This window comes from Dipodomys spectabilis, unplaced genomic scaffold (assembly GCF_019054845.1).
Source record: "Dipodomys spectabilis isolate Male_0828 unplaced genomic scaffold, ASM1905484v1 ptg000335l, whole genome shotgun sequence".
Taxonomy (NCBI): Eukaryota; Metazoa; Chordata; class Mammalia; order Rodentia; family Heteromyidae; genus Dipodomys; species Dipodomys spectabilis.
This window is the reverse complement of record NW_024871012.1, coordinates 2,299,117-2,315,271: the sequence shown is the minus strand read 5'-3', so window position 1 is coordinate 2,315,271 and position 16,155 is coordinate 2,299,117. Positions and strand designations below refer to the sequence as shown.

At 42.2% G+C, this 16,155-nt stretch overlaps 1 protein-coding gene and 1 non-coding gene across 3 annotated transcripts in view; both read right to left on the bottom strand.

Annotated features, from left to right (window-relative positions):
* Nucleotides 1-1,773: 1,773 nt before the first annotated feature.
* Cep78 (centrosomal protein 78) overlaps nt 1,774-16,155 on the bottom strand; it is a 35,121-nt gene continuing 20,739 nt past the window's right edge. Inside the window, exons 11-16 of one of the 2 annotated variants that reach the window (XM_042665602.1) lie at nt 14,979-15,110; nt 7,767-7,844; nt 5,136-5,302; nt 3,878-4,049; nt 3,280-3,327; nt 1,774-2,366 (exon numbers count right to left, since the gene is read on the bottom strand). In XM_042665602.1, coding sequence (XP_042521536.1) covers nt 1,836-2,366; nt 3,280-3,327; nt 3,878-4,049; nt 5,136-5,302; nt 7,767-7,844; nt 14,979-15,110 — 1,128 coding nt within the window. In that variant the 3' untranslated portion in view covers nt 1,774-1,835. The remainder of the gene's footprint in view (nt 2,367-3,279; nt 3,328-3,877; nt 4,050-5,135; nt 5,303-7,766; nt 7,845-14,978; nt 15,111-16,155) is intronic. The other variant, XM_042665603.1, reaches the window with a different exon arrangement.
* LOC122095140 lies at nt 9,401-9,530 on the bottom strand. The gene has a single exon (XR_006145044.1). It is a non-coding gene; the product is annotated as a small nucleolar RNA SNORA42/SNORA80 family (small nucleolar RNA).

Below are 16,155 nucleotides of genomic sequence, written 5' to 3'. Positions count from 1 at the left end.
GTTACTGTGTTAACAACAGTCCTGCTTGTAAACAAACCGCAAAGGTTCTGGTAAGCACTCAGTAAAAGTACAAACCAACTTCTCAAGGCAGGCAAATGCTATGCCCTTCCGACCGCAAATAAAAGTACCGAATTCTAATTACTTGAAGAGCTAAAATTGCGTAGTAAGCAGTAAAAGGAATTATCTATATTTTCTACCGACCTACCTATCTATCAGCTATGAAAACGGGTTTTGTGTAGTCCATGTTAGCCTGGTGCTTGCTGTCTAAGCCAGGCTGTCCTCTAACTCAGTCTTTCTGCCTCTGCTTCCTTGGCCCTGACATGCAACCATACTGTCTTGTATTTATAATTCCTATTGGATAGTTTTAAATGATGAAATGAGGAGCTGGGAAGGTGGCTCAGTGGTAGCGTGCTTGCCTAGCATGCATGAAGCCCTGGGTTCGAGTCCTCAGTACCACATAAACAGAAAAAAAAAAAGTAAATGATGAAATGTATAAGATATAAAGTCTGGTGAAAGAGGACTGAGGGTCTAGGTTTATATAAGCTCATTTAACTTCAAATTTTCCTACTTTTATCTCTCCACACTTAACCAGTATTCCCGAGATATAATCATTTTTCTTTTTCAATGTGATCCGATTCTAGTTTCTTTACCTAGATTTGCTTCCCAGATTCTCTTATCACTAAGCTCCACCTTTTACGCTGTGAGCCACCACACATTCACTGAGAAATCAAGTCTCCAGACTGATCTGTTCAACGTCTTAACAGCACCAACATATCTCATGCCCTTTTTGGTTCTGTTGTGTACAAGAGCCTCTAGCTCTCACTGTTAATTGGTTGCTTCATTTCACCCTATGAAGTTTAAGCCCTTTATTCTATACTGCTTCCTCATCTCATCCAAACTCCTTCAAAGAGTAGCTTACGTTATCTGCATTTTTCTCTCAGGGTAGCCTTGACCCCCATTTTGAAATTTCCCTTCCTTGCCAACCACCTCACTCACCGGGAGCCTACCTGCCCACATCTGATGGAAGCCTGCGTTCTCTTCAGTGGGACACTACACTCTTCCTTCTGACGTCGCTACCTTCTGTCCCTCTCCCTAAAACCTTTGGGTCTTACTTATATCTTTGACAATCTCTACAATTCTGTGGTTCTATCCATTTTCTTTTAACTATTGCTTATGTTCACTCATCAGTTGGACATTTTCTTCCTTTTCCATTCCTTTTATGTACACACCAAAAACATCTAGTAGGCCTCTCTTGCTGAAATTCTACTTGCTTTAAAATTCAACATGTCTCACCTAAATCCTCAGCGTGCTTCTCCACCCCGAGTCCGCGCTCGGTGACACCCACAGACCGGGGCACCTTCTGCCTCCCTCTTGCTTTCTGCCTATAACCAATTCTGTCTTGCTCATTTTATTTCCTAAGATTCAGATTTATTTCCTCCCACTATCTGTACTTTATTTTTGACCCTTTCATTGTTTTGCTTTTGTCTAATTCAAAAGTGACCAAAACAGTGTTTATGCAAATGGTGAAACATCCCATTCAGTGAGTCTCAGTCCTTTCCAGACCCCCCCTCCCCTGCTTTGTTGGTCCTGTTTTCTTCCATCCTGAAAACCACAGCACCCAGCGTACTGTACACATCAGGCTCTCTCATGTTAAAACTGAATGAATGATGCAAAGTATCAAGAAAAAAAGTACACTAAGGATGTTGCTCTAAGTAGAAACAAATCTTCCCATAATGGCTTCATCTTTCCATTTAAAAACAAAGTACGCTATAATAAAAACGTAAGAAAATTTATTAAAATCTGAAGGCAAAAACATAATTTCAAAAGGTTTAAACCTAAGTTAGGCGTGATAGAGAATAAATGCTTTCTTGATATTCAAAATCAGATCCAAGATGATCACTTTCAGAATGTTCTAGTTGACTGGGCTTACTTTTATTTGTCTTAGATGAAGCAGTCACTATTCTATTTTCTTTCTTGACAGAAACACATTTTTTCAAAGACTCATTTTCAATTGGTTCACTAACCAAGGAACTACTTCCCCCCATTCCTTTGCTTTTCCAGTTTCCAAGTTGCTTCTTAGCTGAGTGTTTTTTGGTATGTTCACCTGTTTTGGCCATTTTCTCTGAAGATGATTTGCTAGTTCTAGACCACACATCTTCATCTCTATGACTTCCAGTTGCAGAAATCACATCTGCTAAAGGAGAACATGTTCTACCAAGAAATTCTTCAAAAGGCTCCTCCTGCCACTCAGAAGCTGGGGCTCCTGCATGGTCTCTAGCATCCGCTGAGCTCTCCTGAGTTGGGGCTGGAACACTGAAGGAGTCGAGAGGCAAAGGCATTCTACCATCACTCGTGATTGTCTGAAACTGAAGGAAAGATACAATAAAAATCAGTGACCAAACAAAGCTAACAATGAAAAAGAAGAGCTTATGCAAAAGGTGTGGCTCATGTGGTAGAGTGCTTACCTAACAAGTACAAATGCCTTGAACGCAAACCACAGTACTGGATGAATGGATGAGTGGGGAGATGGATGGATGGATAGACAGAGACAGAGATAGAGAATTGGCAAGAGAAGATAAAGAAGAACTCAAATGGGCACTGGTAATTTATACCAGTAATCCTAGCTACTCAGGAGGCTGAGATCTGAGGACTGTGGTTTGAAGCCAGCCTGGACAGGAAAGTCTGTGAGACTCTTATCTCCAATTAACCACCAGAAAACTGGAAGTGGAGCTGTGGCTCAAGATGGTAGAGTGTGCTAGCCTTGAGGAAAAAAGCTCAGGGGTGCGGCTAGACCCTTGTGTTCAAGCCCCATAAAAGACACCCCCCGCCCCCCAAAAAAGAGCTTAAAACTTTTAATGTTGTTCTGTGACCTTATTATTAAGCAGTTGATTAATCATTTTCCCCTAACTAGATACTATCAAGTGATTCAGACTAGATCTACATTTTAAGACTTTTGAGTTAATTATTGTCCGTTTCCCTTTCTCTTCGAAGTCTTTTTTTTCCCCTAGAAAACGGATTTCTTTTCTATCCTCCATGCATAACACAGTATCCAATGTGTGTCTTGACTGAGTTCACAGACTGTGACCTCTCAGACTGGCAGCCGTCTGAGACTTGCTGACAAGAGATGGGCTCTAGGTAAAGCAGAGGAAAAGTGGGAGAGTGCTGTGATACAAATGGCTCCCCACTCATTCTTACATCCAGGGCACTGTCTGGAACGCATTGTCTGTTAGCTACATCTGTATGACTTATTGTTAAAAGTATCTGTATCGGTACTTGTACCTTCATTAGTGCTCCTTCACTGTAAGCTGACTGCATACAAATAGAAACCTAGATGAAATATGAATAGATGTTTACAAAACTTCAAATCTGGGATATTTTCCTTACTCTTTCATTCTTTTTTTCACTAAGGATACTGTGTTTTAAATACAAATGGAAGCCGGGTGCCAGTGGCTCACACCTGTCATCCTAGCTACTCAGGAGGCTGAGATCTGAGGATCGAGGTTCAAAGCCAGCCCAGGCAGAAAAGTCTGTGAGACTCTGATCTCCAATAAACCACTAGAAAACCAGAAATGACGCTGTGGTTCAAGAGGTAGAGTGCTTGCCTTGAGCTGAAGAGCGCAGGGACAGTGCCCAGAGTTCAAGCCCCACGACAGACAAAAAAAAAAGAGTAAATACAAATGGTCAAAAGAACTGTTTTCTTATTTAAAGTAACCACAGTCCAATGAAATGGGTTAAACTTATTCATCTCAGACTTGGAAGGGACCCCAAGAAGGTCCTGACCCAAACATGGGAACTGAGAGATCTGTTTCTCTCTCTCTGGCTCAGTAATTCCCTCTTTGCCAGTCACTCTTGAGTTATTAAGTTCTACTGTCCTTACGTGGATATTCTGCATTTGTCCTAAGGCATTCTGCTTCACATCTGTTTTTTCTTCGTCCAGTGCCTTTCTTTCTTCTTCAGGTTGACTACTAATAGTGGGATTCATCTGCGGACGACCAAGTAAGTGAAAATCTGACTGATCTATACCAGCCATAGAGGCAAGCTGCCCAAGCCTGCAGAAGAGAAGGAAAGGGGCAGAGGTGAGGTTCCTATAACCACGAAAGCACAGCCGAAACCTCCCTCCATCGATACAAGCAAACACTTGCACCAATGACTACTGACACTTTAAAATCCTACTCCACAGCACAACTTGTAGTTTTCACATCTTTGCACATGCCTCCTGGGGGACCACGTTACAGAATCATGTCCATTCAGGATCCAACCCCCAAGAGACTAAATATCACTCGGCTTCACTTCCCTAATGTCACCGGTTTTAAATCCTGTCCCCAGCAGCTTCGGCTTCTGCCGTGCATCCAGAGCCTCTCACCTCCCCTGACCTTTTGCCCTCCTTCCTGTAGTGTGCAAGGAGGTGTTAGTGCCTTCCTAGTGTCAACTCATTCACCGACACCACTCAGCAACCACCTCCAGCTCTCTTTCATAGCAACATCACTTGTAGTTGAGAACCGTGCTCTGTATCTGTACCTATATCTTCCCGGCAGATACATAAGCATTCTAGTATCTATGGCAATAACTTAACTCTAACTTACTAGCAAATGAATAAAAGGAAAGGAAATTCCTGCATGTGCTGATTATGTGCAATTAAAATACATTTAGTTTTTTTACCAAGAATTATACCTAGCAATTACTCTATCTACAGGTTAGTTTTTAAGATGGTCTGTCTACCAGGAAAGTCTGCCCTTTAGTCTTCCTTTTAGAATTAATTCTCCCCTAAAAATATCAAGTATGCTGGGTGCTAGCGGCTCACACCTGTTTTCCTAGCTACTCAGGAAGCTAAGATCTGAGGATTGGGATTCCAAGCCAGCCCAGCAGCCACGTCTGTGAGACTCATCTTCATCTGACCATTAAAAAGTTACAAGTGGAGGGGTGGCTCACTCAGGTGGAGTAGCACCAGCCTACAGTGAAAATGCTAAGACGGTGCTCAGTTCCTGAGTTCAAGCCCTAGTATCGTATAAAAACGCAAAACCAAGAATATTACTTGTAACAACACACTGAGCATGACTTAAGAGGAGCCGTGACCACTGCTACAACCACTGAGCACTAATGTCACAGAAGAGGAACGCCCCAGAGAGCCCACGAACCCGGCGTCTTTAAGGAGATCCAGGAAAGCATGGAACTTCTGAAAAGAGCTCTCGATGCTGCCCAAAATGCCTTCATCATCCAGGACCATGCTCGTCAGTGAGTGCGCCTGAAGGGCTTCAGACAGCGAGAAATTTATGTTTCTTAATTGGGCATTTTCAGTTTCCAGCTGTAAGAGAGGATTGGAAACGAGAGATGTGATTTTAAAAAACTCGAGGATTGGAGGCGTCAGATATGATTTTCTCTTATCATCTAAAGAGAACAGTTTTTTGAGGAAATGAAAACTTTTACAATGTAAATTCATTTATAACTTATCTAATGTCCACTGGAAAAGCAATAACCGTAACACATAACCAAACTTGAAGATTCTTGACAAAACGTTGTATGTAACACTTATATGTCAGTTACTGCTTCATTCACAATCTTCCATAAAATCATACATCTAACTGGTTAAATTCATGGTGGATCACTGTACCAGAAAATTAGCTGAGCAAAATTATAATCGTGATATAATCTGCTAAGGATTAATTTTAGTAAGCTTAACATATAATGCACATGTTTGAAAGTCCCAAGTCATACGTATCAAATTGATTAGCCATACAACTACCAATAGCCCCTTCCTCTTGGCTTCCTGGCTATTACTCCCTGTAGCTCTGCCCCGTCAGCATCCATATTCGAAATCACAAGTCAGCCCAACACTTGTGTTTCTCACTAAGGTCAGTGCAGTCCTGATGCACTTTTTGCCTTATATAATCAGGTGCCCCAAATTTCCTGAGTGTCCTTCCACCTAACAGATATACTTCCAAAGATTCTCCCTTCATCTCAATTTGGAGTAATAAAGTCTATCTACATGGAACTCTCTAGCTTTTACGCATGTTAGTTCAGTTGAATACTCACAGAATAGATTTTATCTTTCAATGCATTCTTAGCAACTTTTCATTATCTTTGTTCTTCTTTACATTATTCACCGTGCTATTTCACTGTCACTAGACAGTGACAGAACATTTCATGAATAGAAAATAAGCTATAAACGATGTGGTTCTTTCGTTCCTTTTGTATGTTCTTCACCCATGGTATAACCCCTGTTTTCACTGTATTTGATTCCAGTGTTCCGTATCTTGTATATATAGGTTTTTGTAATTTGGGGAGGGAAGGGGTATATCGGAAAGCTCAAATGGGGATGCAGGTCGACCCATTGTGACGATGAGATGTACAAGACACTATGTTGAAAACAACTTGACAATGTCGGGGGAGGTGGGAGGTGTTGGAGAGGGGGGGCGGGAAGGGATGGTAGGGGAAAAACAAAGGAGGAGGTAACAATGCTCGATAGGAAATGTACTCTACCCTATTCATGTAACTGTAACCCCTCTGTACAGTATTTTTACAATACAAATATATATTTAAAAAATCCATGGAGCTGGGAAGATGGCTCAGTGGTAGAGCGCTTGCCTTGCATGCATGAGGCCCTGGGTTCAATTCCCCAGCACCACATAAGCAAAAAGAAAAAAAGCCGGAAGTGGCGCTGTGGCTCAAGTGGTAGAGCGCTAGCCTTGAGCTGAAGAGCTGAGGGACAGTGCCCAGGCCCAGAGTTCAGGCCCCACAACTGGACCCAAAAAAAAAAAAAAAAAATCCAAAAAAAAGAAAAAAGTAAAAAGAAAAAAGAAAAGAAGCTGTAAGCCGGGTGCCAGTGGCTCATGCCTATAATACTAGCTACTCAGGAGGCTGAGATCTGAGGATCATGGGTCAAAGCCAGCCTGGGCAGGAAAGTCTGTGAGACTCTTATTTCCAATAAACCGCTAGAAAACCGGAAGTGGTGCTGTGGTTCAAGCGGTAGAGCGCTTGCCTTGAGCTGAAGAGCACAGGGACAGCACCCAAGCCCAGAGTTCAAGCCCCACAACCTACAAAAAAAAAAAAAAAGCCAGACATATAAAACCTTGGACAAGATAGTTTTATAAATTTTACTTTTTTTTTGCCAGTCACAGGGCTTGAACTCAGACTCTGGGCGCTGTCCCTGAGCTCTTCTGCTCAAGGCTAGCACTCCACCACTTTCAGTCAAAGTGCCACTTCTTGTTGTCTGGTGATTAACTGGAGATAAGAGTCTCACAGACTTTCCTGCCTGGGCTGGCTTTGAACCATGATCCTCAGATCTGAGTCTTCTGAGTAACTACGATGATAGATGTGAGCCACCAGTACCCAGCTAAGTTTTACATTTTTAAAGTAAGCTTTTGGAAGATAACCACATGCCAACATATATAATACAAAGATTACCATGCAACAAACTGTATTTTCTCCCTTTAAAGTTTAGGTGTTTATGCATACATGGCTTAATATGACTTTTTTTTGGGGTGGGGCATGGAAGGGCTTGAATTCAGCTCCTGGGTGCTATCCCTAAGTGCTTTTGCTCTAGTGCTCTACCATTTGAGCCACAGTTCTACTTCCAGCTTTTTTGGTGATTAATTGATGACAGGAGTCTCAGAGATTTTCCTGCCCAAGCTGGCTGTGAATTTTAATCCTCAGATCTTAGCCTCCTGAGTTGCTAGGAATACAGGTGTGAGCCACCAGGAATTGGCGCGGCATTGGTTTTAAAACAGAAGACAAAGCACTAACCAGAATATGAGCAAAGACATATTTACCTCACTGACTCGCTTATCAGCCTTAAGTCGTATTATTCTTTCCTCCTTTAACTGCTTTAGGCACTCCTCCAGTTTTCCCTGGTGTGAAGAAAGAGTGAAAGTTATGACTCATACACACTGCGTTGGAACTCCCCTCACCCCCGAAAGCTCTTCAGCTACAGATTCCACCAAGTCTTCATGAGCAGAGCCAGGAGTAAACTAGATACTCGAGTAACACAGCCCTCTGCTTGGAGTAGCAAACCATGCCAATGAAATTAGTGCCCAAAACAAAGCAGATGTATTGCCAGCTCACCATAAAGGCACATACTTATAATGAGTCTAAAATTAAAAAAAAAAAAAAACAAGGCAATGAAAGGAAATTTAGATTACTTGTGGGTTCCTTATAACAGGAAAACCTGTTAACATGTTTAACACACCTGAATTGTTGTAATTACAAATCCAATTTAAAATCCAATTTCTAAAAAGCCTTTCTTAAGGCATTTTATTATATGCTAATCACTGTCTTAAGGTTTCTAATTTTGTATGTGTGCTAGTTCTAGGCCTTCAATTCAGGGCTTCTTACTCTGCTTGACGCTCTGCTACCTGAGGCTTATCTTCAGCCTGGCTTTTGATAATTGGAAATGGAGCGTCACACACGTTTTTGCCCATGCTGATCTTAAACTGTGATCCTCCAAGCCTCAGCCTCCCAAGAAGCTAGGATTTTAGAACTACTGGTGCCAGGATCTGCCATTTTAAAGATAAGAAAACTAAGGCCGAGAGAAGCAGAGTGCACACCCAAGGTCTCAGTATCAGCTAAACAGGAGCTGGGTTTTGGATTCAGGAAGTCGGGTGCCAGGCCGGCTCATGGAGGCGGTACGCATCCCTTCCACCACAGCCAAGAACTGCGATGTTCATGGGAGAACTCTCATCATGCTCCAGGAACAGGACTCTAGCATTCGAGCCCCAACCTGGCCTCAAGATCCCTTCTTCCCAAGAATGCCCTGGCTCCGCATTTTCACTCATGTAGAATGTAAGTAGGTCCACAAAGTGACTGACTTTCATAACCCAGCAGTCCGTTAAAAAGGATGAGACTCTTCTAAGTAACACGCACGACACTAGGGAAAGTGTCTGCGGTGGCTTTGAAGAGGCAAAGTCCAGATGTTATAACACGAAATGCAAGGAAGGGAGGGGTCTCTAAGCGGCAAATGCCAGCCAGTGAGGGAAGGGAACCGCAGTCCTGACGATGGCAGCTGAACTGTGCCCTGCCCCGAACGGGCGTGGAGGCAGACTCCTTCCCAGGGCCTCCGGCGGTCAGCACGGACCAGAGGACACACAGAAAACAAAGATCCTCGCAGGTCTTCTGTCCTTTCCTTCTGGTGCCTGAACTGGGGCCTGAACTCAGGGCCTCAAATGCTTGCTTAGCTTTTTTTGTTCAAGGCTGGTGCTCTACCACTGAAGCCACAGCTCTACCTCCAGCTTTTTGCTGGTTAACTGGAGGTAAGAGACTCTCAAATTCGTCTGTTCAGCTGACTTCATATTGAAAGCCACACATTTCAGCCCCCCCCCCCCCCCACACACACTTCACCTCAGTGGCTTTGGACTACAGGTGTAAGCCTGCAGCGCCTGGCCTCTTCTCCATTCATTTTTCTTTGTTCCTCTGTGAAACCCCCTTCAGTGCCAGTAGCCCACAGGCAGAGGCCAGGCAACGGTTCAGAGCCACAGTCTGCTCTGGATGGGACACCATGAGAGGTCCAGGGACAAGCCTGACACCAAGCCAACTCATGCTCTCTCTCTCTCTCTCTTTCTCTCTCTCTCGTCATGAAGCTTGAACTCTAGGCCTGGGTGCTGTCCCTGAGCCCCTTTTGCTCACGGGCAGCATTCTACCACTTTGAGCCATAGCAGCATCTTCAGCTTTTTCTATGATTAGTTCGAGATTAGAGTCTCATGGACTTGCCTGCCTGGGCTGGCTCTGAACTGTGATCCTCAGATCGCAACCTCCTGAGTAGCTAGGAATGCAGGTGTGAGTCACTAGTGCCCGACCTTGGCTCCATTCTTGAGTGGTTCTAAACATCTCTAAGTACAATTATATGACATAATTTCTCCCCTTAGTGGAGGAAGTTAGAACATGGTATCACATTTACATGAAAAAAGTGTCTCTTCTTCCAGTTTTGTTCTTTCCTTTTTTTGGGGGGGTCAGTCATGGGGCTTAAACTCTGGGCCTGGAGGCTGTCCCTGAGCTCTTCGGCTCAAGGTGAGTGCTCTACCGCTTGAGCCACAGCACCACTTCCAGTTTTCTGAGTGGTTTATTTGGAGGTAAGAGTCTCATGGACTTTCCTGCCCAGGCTGGCTTTGAACCACGATCCTCAGATCTCTGCCTCCTGAGTAGCTAGGATTACAGGCGTGAACCACCAGCTTCCAGCTCAGTTGTTTATTTCTTGAGACAAGGTCTCACTATTTAGCCCAGACTGACCTTGAACTGGAAATCCGCTGGCTCAACCTCCACTAGCCTGGCAGGCTAGTGCCCATGACCGGTCCCTTGTCTCAGTATTCCCTTAAAAAGTAATTCACATCCTTTACAGAAAAAAATGGCATCAAAAATGTAGAAAGTAAAATCACTCTAAATATTCCACTAAGTCAATAAAATCATGTCAGGTTTTAGTTAATTTTCCTTGTCATTTGTTCCTTCTCTTCTGTACTCTTCTGCAAGCTGACTTTATTTTTGGGACACATGTCAAATTTTATGTCCAATTTTCTTCCATTTAATCCTGTATGGACTTTCTCACATGATCAGAGGATTCGCAACCTTGACTTTTAAATGAGATACAAAATAGTCAACTGAGTGGGATTATTGGTTCAGGTAATCTCTTTTATACCTAAACACTCAAATTATTTTCTAACTTTTCAATATTATAAAAAAAAATTCACAATGTATCTCAGATTGACTTTGAACTTACGATCCAAGTGCCTCAGCCTTCTGAGTGCTGGGGTTGTAAGTGTGCATCACCAGCCCTTGTGAACATTCTTCTGACTCTGAGATACCTATGTCCAAACATCTTTGTTAAGATTCTACCCTGTATTAGCCACGGAGCCTACCGCTTGGCTGATCGCCTCTACAGTGAACTGACTTCCCACGTAAGGTTCACGTTGCTTGAGGGAAGGGTGCATCTGTCAGGAAGCTTTTATCCCCAGCACCTCCTGTGGCCAGCACGGAGGGACGAGCAATAAACAATTGCTGAGCAACAAAGTCCCTGCTAACATAAGATTTATGTGTGTGAAAGAATGTGGGGTTTTTCCAAATGAATAAGTGAAAGCTTTCTCTCTTTGATGAATCTGCATTTCTTTTCTCACTTAATTAATAATTAAATTTCCCTTTTGAGATTATTTTTTGAAAACTCCGGTTCTCTGGGGTCAAAGTCCTGACACCATCTACTAGCTGTATAACCTTGCTCAGGTTCAATAACTTTAGGCCTTAATTTCCCATCTATAAAATGGAGATACATTCATGTTTCATGGAATTGTTGGCTAATAAATAAATTAGACACACCGTGTTCAGGAAAATGGACACACGAATACAATTAGAAGGGCTTCTGATTAAATTAATAATCTCTTCTACACACACACACACACACACACACACACACACACACACACACACACACACACACACAGAGCTCCCTCGAGGAAATCAGCTCTTAAAGCATGTTTTTAGTGGTGAACTGATCTAACATTGAAAAGGGCACAGAATGAAACTGTCAGGAATATTCATGTAAGCACCTCGGACATCCTCCAAGTCCAATCCCCATCACAAGTTCCCTTCCTCCTTCATGGGCTTCATGGCTTAGACATCATCCTAGGCTTTTTTTTTTTTTTGCAGTTGTTGAACTTGAACTCAGGGCCTGAGCGCTGTCCCTGAACTCTTTCGCTCAGATTAGTGCTCTACCACTTTGAGCCATAGCTCCACTTTGAGTTTCCAGTGGTTAATTGGAAATAGAAGTCTTACTGATTTTCCTGCCCAGCTGGCTTTGAACTGTGATCCTTCAGCTTTCCATCTCCTGAGTAGCTAGGACTTCAGGCGTGGGCCACCAGTGCTTTGCCACCTTAGGCTTTTTGGATAACCACTTCCTTCATAGGGATGCAGCTCTAACAAGATAGCTTGGCTTCACCTAGCTCTAACTTTATCTGAGGAATCATGGAGGCTGCTGTCTTTTGGGGGGGGAGGGGGATGGGAAGGGGAAACAAAGGAGGAGGCAACAATGCTCGATAAGAAATGTACTCATTAGCCAGGCGCTGGTGGCTCACGCCTGTAATTCTAGCTACTCAGGAGGCTGAGATCTGAGGATCACGGTTCAAAGCCAGCCCAGGCAGGAAAGTCCATGAAACTCTTATCTCCAATAAACCACTAGAAAACCGGAAGTGGTGCTGTAGCTCCAGTAGTAGAGAGCTCGCCTTGAGCTGAAGAGCTGAGGGACAGCACTCAGGCCCAGAGTTCAAGCCCCACAACAACAACAACAAAAAAAAGAAATGTACTCATTACCTTGCCCTTGCCCATGTAATTGTAACTCCTCTGTACGGTATTTTCACAATAATAATAATAATAAAAGAATAACTGTAACAGAGCAGTCAAAGTGAAAACAAACAAAAAAAAATCACTGTGTATATGTGTTAATTGTTACCTGTAGCTGTAGTTCATTCAATTTTAAAGCTTTTATTTTAAAAAATTCACTTTGACTTATGGCTGTGAAAATAATTTCTAATTCTTGGTGGACATTTTTTTTTCAAGTTGGGTTATTAGAAATAATACCTAGAGACCTTGTTTGTTATGACAATTTTTCTCATGCACATACCCTGGGGAAACTTGGACCACCAGGCATTTATATGCTTTCAAATGACAGACAACACCAAATACTTCCAAAGTAGTTGTAATGACACATATTCGGTTTAAGCAGAGGGTGAGACTCCTATCACATTCCAGGTCTGTGATACCTGCTATACTATCAGGTTTTAGATTTTGCCAATCTGATAGCAGTGCTGTGGTTTTAATGAACTTTTCCCTGGTTATCCATGCAGTTTAACAATCAAAAACATCTTTTAAACTTGTTATTATAAAGGTGATGTATAGAGGTGAACATTTTTACACAGATGCTTTTGCTTGTTTGTTCATTTTTGGGGAAAAGGGCTTTCTATGCGGCCCAAACTGGTCTTGAACTTGCAATTCTCCTACCTTCACTGCTGAGTACTTTGATTACAAGTGTGCAGCAGCATAGCCGGTCAGAAAACACATCTAATCTTGTTTTTCCCTTGTCATGTTGTAGGTTTTAGCTAACTATCTAGTGGACTCTGATTATTATGTATTTTGGAATAAGAGAGTAGAATCTCATTAGAAGCCAATAACCTTGCACACATGAAGTAATTAAGAAGCCAGTTAAGATAGGATATCCCAACTGTCCTTTAGTTCTAGAGTGCAAAATCCACACTAGCTACTCAACCTTTCCTCAGAGAGTTTACTTTTTCAAAGTTAAATTATCACTTGAGGATTGTGGATGTGGGCTGGGTGTCAACTTCCCTAGACAGACCATCAAGTCTTGGAGCAAACCCTGGAACGCAGAGCTAGGTATGGAGCCCTGACCACAGGAAGAACTGTAGGTGCGCTGTGCATATGCTAATGATGGTTTTCTCTGTTCCACTGGTTCAGTTAACTTTTTTTTCCACCTATGGTATCTTTCAGTATATGCTGGAATCTCTTCTATTCTCTTATGGATCTGCATAATTTTTAAACCATTATTTTAGATGGTTCTCTAAAGAGAGAACTTAAGAAAGGGTTTTTCAGCACATCTTGAATCAGAAATTAGCTATAGTTCCTAACCTTGGTCTTCCCTAATGGCTATGCACACTTAGAAATGCAACGTTCTGGGGGCTGGGAAGGTGGCTCAGTGGTAGAGCGCTTGCCTTGCATGCTCGAGGCCCTGGGTTCGATTCCTCAGCACCACATAAGCAAAAAGAAAAAAGCCGGAAGTGGAGCTGTGGCTCAAGAGGTAGAGCGCTAGCCTTGAGCTGAAGAGCTTAGGGACAGTACCCAGGTCCAGAGTTCAGGCCCCACGACCGGACCCAAAAAAAAATTAAAAAAAAAAAAAGAAATGCAACGTTCTGGACTTGGGATGTAGGTAAGCACTGGTACCCAGATAATCTTGTATTTTTCAATTAAAAAAAAAAAAAAAAAAGCTAGGTGCTGGTGGTTCATACCTGTAATCCTAGCTACTCAGGAGACAGATACCTGAGGACTGCAGTTTGAAGCCAACCCAGGCAGGGAAGTCCATGAGATTCTTATCTCCAATTAATTATCAAAAAGCTAGAAGTGGAGCCCTGGCTCCAGTAATGGAACACAAGCCTTGAGCACAAAAGTTCAGGGACAGCATCTAGATCCAGCACAGAAAACAAACAAAAAACTCCAATGAAAGCAAAAGGGCTAAGACACCACTCAAGTGTAACCTGAGAAAAAACAAACTCCCATTATTTCTGTCAGCTCTGTCAGAAATCTAGTAAATACTGTTTTTAACCTATAAAGAATTTGTTTTAAAAATATTGTATTTTCTTTTGTCCATAGAGAAAGACAGAATGATAGATGCCAGATTAATAAAGCAATATAATATAGAGTTTATATATTTTTATTTTGTGAAAAGTTTCAGTATCAAAACATTTTTATCTTACTTTTATTAAGAACAAAGTTATATTGTCTTCATCATAAGAAAATTCAGCTAACCCAGTCAGTTTTCTGGCTTGCAAAATACTGAGAACTATACAATGCGTGGGTGGGGTGGGAGGGAAAACTGGGAGAACAAGGGAAGAGGTAACACAGCCCAAAAAGAAACGCTCTCAGGACCTGACTTACGTAACGCTACACCTCTGTACATTACCTGACTTACTAACTCTACACCGCTGAACATCACCTTTGCAATCATTTTTTTAAAAAGAGCATTAAATCCATTGATTGCATACAACACTCCATTTCTTGAGGATATTTTATGATCTCTAAGGTTCTCCTTAAGTCTACTATTCTATGATTCTAACATACCTCATCTCATGGACATCTCTTACCTTGTTCTAATGTAAGGAATCATTTATTGCCACATGAGTTAACACACAGACAAATAACCCACAAAAGCTGCCCAGGGGCTTCTCACAAATGAGCTTCTGCCAAGTGCCAGCCACAGTTTGAAATAATCTTTGTAATTGTACCTGTAATGCCTCTTGTTTTACTGAAATGGTTTTCTCAGGCACTTCACAAACACCTTCTGAAGAATCATCCATCTCTTCCACCTCTGACGATGAAGGACTCTCTATGGTCACAGTCACAGGAAAATCTCCTTGCTTCAACAGAGAGGACGGATTTCATAACAACAAACCAAACACTAATTGTTAAAGACATCTCAGCAAAGGGATCTCTGAAATTTCAAGTCATTATCAGAAATGTCTTTCACTATTCCTTAGCTTACAACAAAATGCCACTAACTTATTCTTGCCATGACTGTATCCAACTCTGTCATACACGGTCATGTTTAAAGGTTGAAATTATGCAAATTATTAAATTTCTTTCATGTAATCAAATGAAGAACCAGGTTAAATACTTCCCCCTCAGGCCATTGACACTGCAGTTGAGAAATTCCCTTACATCAGACACAAAGAGTCTAGAAGTTTAAGTTTTAGAAAGAAAATCAATTAGCAAAGACAGAATAATTAGTCATTAAGCTAAACTATAATTGATAAACACTTGGAATGGTTTTAAATAAATCATATACATATAGACACATGACTAAAACTGACCCATTATAAACCTAATCTTGCCAGGCACTGGTAGCTCACATTTGTAATCTTAGCTACTCAGAAGGCTGAGGAGCTAAGAATCACAGTTTAAAGCTAGCTCAGGCAGGAAAGTCTGTGAGTCTTACCTTCATTATCTACCAAAAAGCTGAAAAGGGAGCTGTGACTCAAAGTGGTAGAGCACTAGCCTTGAATACAAAAGCTCAGGGCCAGCCAGAAGCTGTCCCTAACTACCCAGGAGGCTGAGATCTGAGGATCACAATTCAAAGCCAGATGGGGAAGGAAAGTCCATGAGACTCTTATCTCCAATTAACCCCACAAAACCAGAGGTGGTACTGTGGCTTAAAGTACAGTGTCCAGGACCTGAGTTCAAGCCTGATGACAGGAAAAGAAAGCAAGCTCAGGGACAGCAACCAGGCCCTAAACTCAAGCCCCAGGACTGGCTCAAAATAAAAAGACTCTAGTCTCTTCCTTTTTAGGCCACGTGTAGTATGCTACCAATGACATTCGATTAGGTTTCACTGCCACCCTAATATTCAATGTTTCCATCTTTAAAAAAAATTGACTTAGTCACAACCCTGTATTAAAAAAGTCT